Source organism: Diadema setosum, chromosome 18, assembly GCF_964275005.1.
Source record: "Diadema setosum chromosome 18, eeDiaSeto1, whole genome shotgun sequence".
Taxonomy (NCBI): domain Eukaryota; kingdom Metazoa; phylum Echinodermata; class Echinoidea; order Diadematoida; family Diadematidae; genus Diadema; species Diadema setosum.
This window is the reverse complement of record NC_092702.1, coordinates 13,647,925-13,659,447: the sequence shown is the minus strand read 5'-3', so window position 1 is coordinate 13,659,447 and position 11,523 is coordinate 13,647,925. Positions and strand designations below refer to the sequence as shown.

Here is an 11,523-nt window from a genome sequence, read left to right as displayed (position 1 = left end):
CAAGCCTCCTCCTTACGTCCCCCTTACAGTTACCACTTTTGTTGAAAGATTATCAGAGAAGATGAATCCTAATCCTGTTCATGCATCATAACACTCTCTGTGCTCATTCATACTAATTGCGACCCATAATCAGGAAAGCATGAATAAGTCATTGAACATTAATACCCTGATTTTGGTAATTTGTAATTCTGCAGACTATAAGCATTATAGTTAGATGTGATCTGGTCTTCTTTATTTCCAGACACTTGCCACAGAAGAAAGCCCTAAATACTTGATTTTGATTGGCTGAAAGTGACTACGTTTAATTTTTTTTAATGTTGTTTATTGCTCATATAATATGAGAAAATAATCGTTGTAGTGTAGCTGCAGTCAAGCATGCACAACTTCTATGTATGGCACATGAATAACATGCTTCATAAACCAAAATGTTTTAAATCTAACGAGATATGAAACTTGTCACACTGAAGACGAGTTAGGTGATACGCTTGGGGTCATCAGATGTTTGTCGACAAAGAAAAGAATGTGATATAGCACCTTGAAGTTATATTGAGATACTTAGTTGAACTTTTTTGGACCTACATTATTCAGATCACATTTTTTTTCTGTCACACAAACTAACTGGAAATTCTGTGCGTGTGTGACTAAGTTGATTTACAGGCTTTTTGAGTACGTACAGTGCATTTACCAAGTGATCCTCGACACGAACAAATTAGACGTGACAAGTGTTTTAAAGATAATAAAAAGTTTTGGTACCTCAAAAGTTTCCCTGAATTTCCGTGTTTCAGGTTAAAGTATCTATCATATAACTAACACTGTGAGACTTACTCGCCCAAAAGTGCTCTCATTTCTTAGTAATCATGCAATTAACTGCGACCAGCAGCCCCATACGCATAGCGTAATGGGGCTTCACATTGTAGCCTTCAGGATCATGACAGATTTAGTATCGCGCGTAAATATCAACTTAAAATCCACAAAATTCTTCAATTTGAAGACTTACCAATTAAGTTGAAGTCTTGAAAACAGGCTTTGGGCAACGTTTGGTTCTGCCAATAGTCCCTTTCTGTTCGAATTGATGACTGAATGTGACTCTGTCGAGAGGACCTTGGGAGAGCTACATACACAGATTACTACGACCAGCGCATACGCACACATCACATGCGAACAAATTTCAAATCCATGAACGGATAAGATGTTTGTGTGCGCATGCGCTGGCCGTCAATTCAGTGTAGCTCTCCCAAGGTCCTCTCGACCGAGTCACATTCGTTCATCAATTCAAACAGAAAGGGACTATTGGCAAAACCAAACGTTGCCCAAAGCCTGTTTTCAATACTTCAACTTAACTGGTAAGTCTTCAAATTGAAGAAATTTTTGGATTTTAAGTTGATATTTACCCGCGATACTAAATCTGTCATGATCCTGTAAGCTACAATGCGAAGCCCCATTTAGCTATGCGTATGGGGCTGCTGGTCGCAGTTAGCTACACAGTATGCGTATGGGGCTGCACGCTGCTGGTCGCAGTTATCTCGCACAATACGTGTACTACCTCGCCGTGTACTACCTCGCCTCGCGGCTCTGGTACGAAACCATTATTGAATGATTACTAAGACATGAGAGCACTTTGGGGCGAGTAAGTCTCACAGTGTTAGTTATATGAAAGGTACTTTAACCTGAAACACAAACTAAGACAAGGAAATTCAGGGAAACTTTTGAGGTAATACCAAAACTTTATATTATCTTTAATAACCATCTCGGCTTTAACATTGGCTTTTTAAAACATGACCTTTGACCCTTATTTACATAACCAATATGACTCCCTCTAATCTTGTTATCATAATTTGATATGATCAGTTCAGAGAGCTCTTACAGCTATATACAAGCCTGTGAGATTTACCAGCAGTAAAAGCAATGAAGCCTCCGATACAAAACAAAGGGATATAGAGCGAGTGTGTCTGTTTACATGAGAATGTGATTTATACCTGGATGAAAGTGGCATTACCTCAATTAAAGAAAAAAGGGCAAAAGAAAAACTTTTCTTGCTTCTCATCCTATGAGGTTAATTATTTGAAATTTCAAGGGCCCAAACGTACGGCTGCGGCGAAAGAGACAGCGCCTTTAACCATGTAACTGTAGGTCTCCTCCAACCAAGAGTAGTGAACATAAGCTTATATGTGAATCATAATTTATGACGATCACACGTGGTGGACACACATTCAAAGGGGACAGTTAGAAGTGGAAGGAGTACTTAATCGTCTCATTAATTCCTAATCAATGACACCCCTACATATAGGCATACCATAATTTCGCATCTAAAATCAATGGTAGGACTCATGCACCATTACTTGTATAGTGCATAAACTTTGCTTTTTAAGCTTTGAGTGAAACGTGTCATAACATAATTCTGTAATTCCATCAGCAGTGATTGACATAATAAAGAAGAAAGATATATCAAATTGAACGCTTAGAACATAACCAGGGGGGATTATAGCATGATACTCGGTTCTTTACTGCCTAGATGCCAACAACACACATCACCCACGGCGACGCATAGAGAAACAGCCATGGCGAAAATAAAACTTTGCTTTTTCATAGGCAGAATGACACAGAACCCCTTCAAACACACTGTACTTGGCAGTGTGTGGCATGAAAGAGCTCTTAACTAATACTAAACAGTGTATACCTTCCGTGGCATGAGATACCTCTATTGCAACATGAAAGCCCGTCTACAACTCCGATGGTCGAGCAATAACAAACTGAAATTTCAAAGAGATGAGCGAGATGCTATACACCTGGCCTAGAGTTAATTAATTCAGTTCTCATTCCAAATACTCAAGTTGGGTTATGTTAATAGAAACATTCACATCTGCACTATAACTTAAAGAAATGTAGCGACAAGGGAAGAGAAAAAAAAAAGAGGTGGGAGAGGAAAACTGCACAACTGCAATTTATAACCTTGCGTGATACAAGTGAAGGAAATGTATTAGATGTTATAGCATAGTTTAAGCATAAACTGACAAATAGACAGACAATGTCAGAAAAGAAACTAACTTACAAAATGCAGTAAACCATAGCGTAAATTGCTGCTCTACCACTCTGCCTAGGAACATCCACACACACACACACACAAATGTTAAGGGAAAGAAACAACTTTAGATATAACCATTTTTAATGAAAGGAAAAAAAAAAAGAAAAAAAATATCTGCGTCAGGATAACAAACGTGTCCGCATGAACATGCATGGTATTGATGATTATCTCATTGATTCAAAAGCAATGATTCCTTTACCACCAGCACCATTACCACACACCAATGACGTCTCTGAAATCAATGGTAACACTCATGCACATGTAATTTCATTGTGCATTAACTTCCCTTTTCCTAAACTACCAGTTGAACGTGCCATATTGTGATATTGTGTATTTCGATCGGTAGTGATTCACTTTAAAAAAGAAATATAATGTATCAAGTTGAATGCTTACCTCATTACTCAGGGTAATTCCAGTTTGATACTGATCTGTTCTACTGCCCCAGATGCCAACAATACATATCACCTACGGCTACTAATGAAACAGCCATGATGAAAATAAAAGACACAGAACCCCGTCATATGCACTACACTTGGCATATTGTGGCACGAAATACCTCATATAATATAAAGCAATACAAAGCCCATTCCTTAAGCCCATTCCTTTCCTACCTGTCTACAACTCCGTTATTGGGTCAAACAATAACAACTTGGAATTTCAAAGAGATGAGCAAGACGCCATACACCTGGACCAGAGTTGGTTAATTCAGTACCCATTCATGATAGTTATGTAAACGTCCACATTCCTACCTATCCTGTTACAGTATAACAAGAACAAATGGTAGAGAAAAGGAAAGAGAAAAGGAAAGGTGGCAAGAGGGGCACTGTTCCAAGGGGCAATTTACTACATTACGTGTGACAAATGAAGCAAACCCAACCTCCAAACTCCAATACAAAACAAGGGAAATAGATTATCTGTGTTCAGGGGGTTGTGTTTACTTAATGATATAATACGATAAATGACATCGGAGTGAAGCTGAACTGTCTAAGAAAAAAAGAAAAATAAAGAAAAAGAGAGAGGGAAAAAATTAAAACAGCGCCCTGCGTTACTCGAACCTCTCGTCCTCCGCTATGGCATTATGAACATGCAGCGCACTAAGCGATTGAGCCACACGGGTCTCCCGATGATCGTGTACGAAAATTAAATATATATACTATTCACGACACATATTTACTTTTATATTGACATTTCTGCCCTGATAAGGGTGTCTGATCGATATTTCCATGCCAAATTAAGAAAATTTGTCGTCTCGAGATACGTCTTTAAGTGACTGTGATTGACTGTGATGGCGCTATTCGACTTCCACAACTGGATTCGATCAATAATAATACAGTTGCTAAGATAAACTGGTTAATCGTTTCGTCCAGATTCCATTCTCATGTCCAGTTTTAAACTACAAAATTGTCAACATAATGTGGATATTTGAAAAAACGAAATGCATGGTTACTACAGCTTATTGTGTCAGCCATAATATACTTAAGTTTTAGAAGACATAGAACAAAATCAACTGAGATACAGGTGCTAGAACGTCAAGTCAAGGCATGGTTTTGAAAAAAGTTACCTCCCATAGACATAACACCTAAATTTGGTTGATTTTGAGTCTTTGCCTTTAATTACAATTTCCAGCATGATGACGTCATCAAAATGCAAAACAATGACAAGGATTTGAAAGGCAAATGTTCAAAGTACAACATATCTAAATTTGGGATAATATTGAGCTAAAACAACAGAGATAGCAGCAAATGAATGCCAGGAACAGTACCTCAAAAAATTTAATTCCACTTTTTTTATTTCAGATGACGATATGATGACGTCACGGAGCATTTATCTAAATATTGGTACTTGAAATGTTATTTGCAATTCGTATGCTTTTGTAATATTCAATAAAAACATAGGGCCAATGGACATTTTAAAGAGCTATGGCGAAATAAACAAAGACATGTTTTTTCACTATATTTGCACATAGACGCGCACGCGAAATTTGAATTTTGACGCAAGTGCATTGCTTTGTTATTGGTCAAAATCGATCAGAAATCAATGGATGTTGTTCTTGGATGTATCAAGAATCAAAATCAGTCAGAAAAAGTGATCTTTCATGTTGCTAACGCGCTGTGCGTGCGAAAACGCGGGGACAGACGTGCACGCGCAGAATTTTTTGAAACGCTCAAAATTGTCTGAAACTTTGAGATTTCACATTGGGAAGTCGTTTTGGGCATTATAAATTTTTAACACACGCATAGCGCGCGTCATAATGACCTGAGTAATCAGCATAGTACAGGACGATCAGTCGTGACTTGAACTTTGTGTCTACCGAAAATGATATAGAAATGACATTTTGTTATGAAGTTATAATCAATCAAGTGACTTTATCTGAAAATCACAAAATGGCACCTAGATGACATCACAGATATGTTACCATCATGAAAGCTTCATGTACAGAGATATTGATATGAGATATGTTGACTGAAAATTTTTATTTTATTTTGTCATGTCATTGTTGATATATTTTGTCCACAAAATTCGTCAGAAAGAAAGAAGAATAAAAAAAAAAGGAAAATTCTGTACAAACTCAAGAGGTGATACGCCGATAGCGTATCACCTAAAAATGACCTTCGTAGACTTTGGAGTATAATTGTTGTATAGGTATTAGATAAAACTTTTGACTGTTCAGCAAACTTTGGATTGTGCTATGTCAGCTGAATCACATCTGATTTCCTCAGCCTTGTGTCTGCAAAATATCAGAATATATTAGGGGTCAGAGGTGTATCCCTGGATTATTTTAGCTGTGAGCCCAAATTGTTTTGCCACTGTATTCCCTCTGTCCTGTCCAGTACTCGTTATTGATTTGAGTCCCACATTCTCACTGATCTGTAATCTGGCAGATATGTTTATTGTTTCTTTTGTTAATTTTGATGTAAGACTGTCAAAAGAAAAACAACAACAACCAAACACACCAGTCTGAATGATCTTTGAATGTAATATTTGTGAATGAACTCTGATTGCAGCATGAATCTGAGGAGGTTCAACATGCCAGGGAGGAACTGGAGAGACGGCTAGCCAAGATGGAAGGCGATGATGAGTGTGAGAAAGGTGAATGCAAGACTGACAGTGAGGAACTGGTAAGCATGCCTATGTATCACTCCAGAGGGTTGGTCAGTATTCATACAAGGACCGTTTGACGTCATCGTAACAATTATTGAAACAATTAACCAATTACAAACACACAAATAACACTACATCATTACTATGACAGGATAAATGCTAATTGGGTTGAATTTGCTTGCCATTTTGGTCCATAGCTGGTGTATTTATTGGATGAGCACCATCTGTGCACGCATAGCTGCATAACAAGGTTAGTGTACATGTATGGGACAATCCTGTAGTATTATGGTAGTTCCATTTCATGCCTTCAGAGCGTATTGATGCTTTAGCAATCATTAATGCCAAAATTTCCTCTTCCCACAATATTACCTGACACTTGTTATGTGAATCTTTGTTGAAGGTGATTTTATGTGAAATAGAGGAGGAATATTGCATTTTTTTTTTTAATAGGAAAGGCTTTTGTGACCAGAGATAATTTGAAAGTTGCAGTAGTTGGAACCAGTATCCATGGAAACAACATGACTCTTCACTGGTAAATACATGCTGATGACTAGTTGCAGAGTGTGAGCATTCATTTTTAGCTCACCTGAGCCGAAGGCTTAAGTGAGCTATTGCGATCGCTCTTTGTCCGGCGTCCGTCGTGCGTCGCCCGTCGTCCGTCATGCTTAAACTTTTTACATTTTCATCTTCTTCTTGAGAACCCCATGACCAATTTTCACCAAACTTGGCAGGTGGCATCCCTAGGGGGATAGGATCTCAGTTTGTTCAAATGGGCACCATGCCCCACCTGGGGGGCCCCCAGACGGGGCCCAAACCCCCCAAAATGAAGGAATCTTTAAAAAATCTTCTTCTCTAGAACCAGAAGTAATAGAGCTAAGTTAATACTATGAGTTGGTACATTGATGGCTGTAGTTTCACATTTGTTCATGGCGGAATCAGGGGTGCCCCCCCCCCCCCCCCCCCTTGGGACCCAGGGGAGGGGGTGGGGAGGGGTCCGAATGGGGCCCAAATTATACATTTAAATTTAATTATACATTAAACTTGGCAGGTAGCATCCCTAGGGGAATAGAATCTCATTCCCATCATATTGGCACCATGCCCCACCTAGGGGCCCCAGTGGGCCTAAATTGGGGCCTAAATTGTACATTTTCATATTTTTCTTGAAAAGCCCACAATGAATTTTCATTAAACATGGCAGGTAGCATCCCTAGGGGGATAGAATCTCATTCCCATCATATGGGCACCATGCCCCACCTAGAGGCCCCAGTGGGCCTAAATTGGGGCCTAAATTGTAAATTTTCATATTTTTCTTGAAAATCCCACAATGAATTTTCATTAAACTTGGCAAGTAGCATCCCTAGGGGGATAGAATCTCATTCCCATCATATGGGCACCATGCCCCACCTAGGGGGCCCCCAGGGGGTCAAACCCACCCCCAGTAAGAAATCTTTAAAGATTTTCTCTAGAACCAGAAGTGATTATACTAAGTTAATACAGTACAATGAGTCAGTATATTGATGACTAGTGTTTCAAGTTTGTTAATGGCAGAATCAGGGGTCCCCACCCCCTTGGGACCCAAGGGAGTGGGATGGGATGGTTCCAGATGGTGATGTAAGTTGTACATGTTCATAATCGTTGAAAACCCTTTGATGAATATTTGCCAAACTTGACAGGTAGCATGCCGGGGATTAAGATCTCAATTTGTTCAACAGGGCACCATGCTCCCCTTGGGGGACCCAAGGGGACCTAATTTCCCCCTCCCCCAACATTAAGGAATATTCACAATTCTTCTCTAGGACCAGAAGTGATGAAGCAAAGTTGTTTTGAGTTTGTACATTGATGACTGTAGTTCCAAGTGGATCCAAATTTTCATCTTTTTGCTGAAAACAACATAATGGATTTTCACCAAACTTGCCTAGTAGCATTCCTAAGGGGACATGATCTCAAAGTGTTTGAATGGGCACCATGATTTCCGTGGGGGCCCCAGGGGGTTCAAACCTCCTAAATTAAGAAATATTCAGTAATATTCTTCTCTAGAATCAAAAGTGATAGTGCTTTAAGTCTTTTTTTTTCCCCCAAACTGCATAGTCAAATGTTCTATAAAGAACAGTGTACTTGGCAGGTATTTTTACCAGTGTGATGGTATATGCAGATGGACACCATGCCCCCATTCTCAAAGCTACCCGCCTTCACAAGTTTCCAATGTTCATAGGTAAGAGTCTGTTAGAGTGCATTGAAGGTGAACCTGCGATACTCAGGTGAGCGCGAGACCCCCGGGTCTCTTGTTATATGAACATATGCCATGTCCGGGATATACTCAGTCTCTTATTTATTCATTTATTTTCTGCTTCATGTAGATAGAAGAGGTAAAGAGGCGGTACAGATCCATCGAGGAGCTGAAGAAGGAATTTGCTGATCTGAATCTGAACGTGGAGACGGACTTTGAAATAATGACAAATCTCATCACAGAGTACAAGGAGACTACATCGACAGAACGTCGAGCAGTCATCCTACAAGACCTCGAGTACTATGTTCACCAGGTACACCCCCTTGTTGTCAACTTGATACATGTACAGTCAAACCTGTCTATAGCGGCCACCCAAGGGAAGCGACAAAAGTGGTCATTATAGACAGGTAGCCACTATAGACAGGTCAGTGGCCATTTTAAGTGTCAACACTTGCATTGTACAATAGCATGAAATACTGCATATTATTCTTGAAAAAAAAAACAAAAACAGCAAATTACTTTGCATGAGCAGCTATAACATGGGGATTTTTTTAAAAACAATTTACAAGTTTCTTTTAGCCTACATCTGTTCTTTTGATAGGACTCGGTAGAATTTGTGCAGTGAATGTAAAAGCTTATGTATTCATGGCTGATTTCACCATTGAGCGAAATATTTGTGGCCGCTATATGCAGTTAGATATTTACCAAGGGATACAAAATAAGTGGCAGCTGGCTGCATTAGGCAGGTGACCGCTATATAAAGGGTCTATAACGCAGCAATTTTGTGCGGAGGATTTTTCAGTGACTGCTCTAAAGAGGTGGCCACTATAGACAGGTGGCTTCATTTTGTAGAAGGTCAGCTCGAATCAGTTACTGTAAAACAAGGAATGTTGGTGTGCATTTTGATTTCACAAATTTTGCGAGAGCCAAGATTCGTAAAATTCAAAAGCACATGAAAGTTCTTGTTTACAGTCTATGCATTGAATGCCAGTGGCAATTTGTGAAAGTGTCATGCTGCAAAAAAAAAAAAAAAAAAAAAAAAGCAATCAGCTTCAATTCATACAAGATTTCATGCCATGAATATATCTTGTTTTAGAGTATATTCAACTGCCACCAAATCAGGAAAAAGGGAAACACATTTTGAAAGACACAGATGCAAAATAAATCAAGCAAAAAGAATGATAGAAGTTTCATCAAATTTTGAAAAATAATGAAGAAATCCAAGGATTATAAGGTTAGACATGTTTTTGTGAGACGGTGACATTGGTTGCAGCCTTGATGGCTATGTCCGTCTTCATATGTGAGTTTTATAGCAAACAAGTGCACTGCTGCATCGGGAAAAGGTAAATTTGACAAAACTATACACAGATTTGACACACACAAAAAAAAACATATATTGATAGAAGAAGCTCTAATCTTTTCATCGCAGTCATTTTCTGGTCAGCAGAATGCAACCAAACATGAATTTAGGCCATGAATGTAGACACTCTTGTCTACATTTTGGGAACCTGGCATATTGGAAACCTGGCATACCAGGTTCCCGTAAGGAACAGATTAAAAGCTTGACTAGGACATCCACCTGATATAACTTACACATATGTACAGAAACATTATAAAAAACATATGTGCATTCAGTAGGTTTCACTCATATCTTCTGTCTATAAATCATACATCATACATTGCTGATCTTGGCTGTGTAATCTTCATGCTGTGTTCATAATGCTTCAGTAAGTTCTTAGTTACCGGCATTGATATTTCTGTTTAATCATAGTGTGCAAGTTTGATGACTTAAATCTGTTTAAACTAGGTGAATCGTCATCAAATTGAAATCACACGACATCAGAAGTATTATCTTCCTATCCCCTAAAATCTGACACCACCAATCATTTCTTCCAGGAGTATGGAAGTTGCATGAGTGTCTACCCCCTTGGTTGTGGGGGAATCTTGAAATCCTCCATCCAACTTTTTTATCCCTTGTATGATCTAGTTGTACAGTATATGCAGACATTCTGTTCGCATTCACAGTTCTCTGATGCCTTTCATCTCTTACTGATTCTCAATCCTATGCATAGGTTGATAATGCTGTGGATCTTGAGCGATTGGGTGGCTGGGAGATTCTGATGGCTGCCCTGAATGATACCAGTGAAGCCCTACAGACAGAGGCAGCTCACGTCATTGGATCAGCTGTACAAAGGTAACCTTGTAGATCACAATTTCATCGAGAAAACCAAGCTGTATGTCATACAGTTGGACAGAAAGACAGACAAAATATACGAGACAGATCTTTATTGATGATGATGATGATGATGATGATCCACAGCATTTGTATTGCACCATATATCTGTTGTAAACATTCATAGTCGCAGACTCCTCCAAGAAAGTTAGCAGTTTATTAATGCCTTGTGAAAACTGTGAGTCTTGAGTGAGGCTTTGGAGTGATCCAGTTTGTCAATTTGACGCAGCATTCAAAACACTTGCGGTATATGAAGTCATGCTACATTAATATGGCAGGGAAATAAGATGTATGAAATGAAGAGCAACAAGCAAAAAATGCCCTTTACAACTACAGCAATAACAAAATGTGTCTTAGGTAGAGTTCTAGAGGGTGAAATTCCTAACTTGAATGAAAAATCTAAATTTATCAGGAAAGTTAAAACGATCTCATTCGCTCTCTTCTGTTTAGAGTGTGTTGATGTTCTGATTTACCCTTTGAAAATGAAGGAGGGGTGGCTGTTTCATCTGTTTCCTCTTCTCTGTGGTCACACATCAACCACAAGTGTAACATATTTTGACTGATATAATTTGGTGTTCAAATGATTGCTGTAAAACTCTGTCATAATTGTTTGCTTTTTTTTAACACTTTTTCTCATGAACACTGAAACCTCTGTTTTCACCTTTTGTCCATATTTCACATGTAGGAATGAAAACTCTTTGCATTCCATTCCAGTGCACTACTTGTCTGTGTTTCATAGGAAAAGACTTACATTTGTGTGTGTGTGTGTGCGTGTGTGTGTGGGAGGGGGGGGGGGGGTGTTTTTCACATGCACTATTAACCCACTGAGGACAAGTCTCGAGTATACTCAGGCAGGGGTCTGTGGGACATGCGTGTTAT

General features: G+C 39.0%; 1 protein-coding gene across 1 annotated transcript in view; it reads left to right on the top strand.

The window, feature by feature from the left end:
* Positions 1-6,088: 6,088 nt before the first annotated feature.
* The window catches only part of LOC140241771 (nucleotide exchange factor SIL1-like), a 69,650-nt gene continuing 64,215 nt past the window's right edge, over positions 6,089-11,523 (top strand). The window contains exons 1-3 of the mRNA XM_072321522.1: positions 6,089-6,201; positions 8,542-8,724; positions 10,484-10,605. Of these exons, the coding sequence (XP_072177623.1) occupies positions 6,145-6,201; positions 8,542-8,724; positions 10,484-10,605 (362 nt within the window). The 5' untranslated portion in view covers positions 6,089-6,144. The remainder of the gene's footprint in view (positions 6,202-8,541; positions 8,725-10,483; positions 10,606-11,523) is intronic.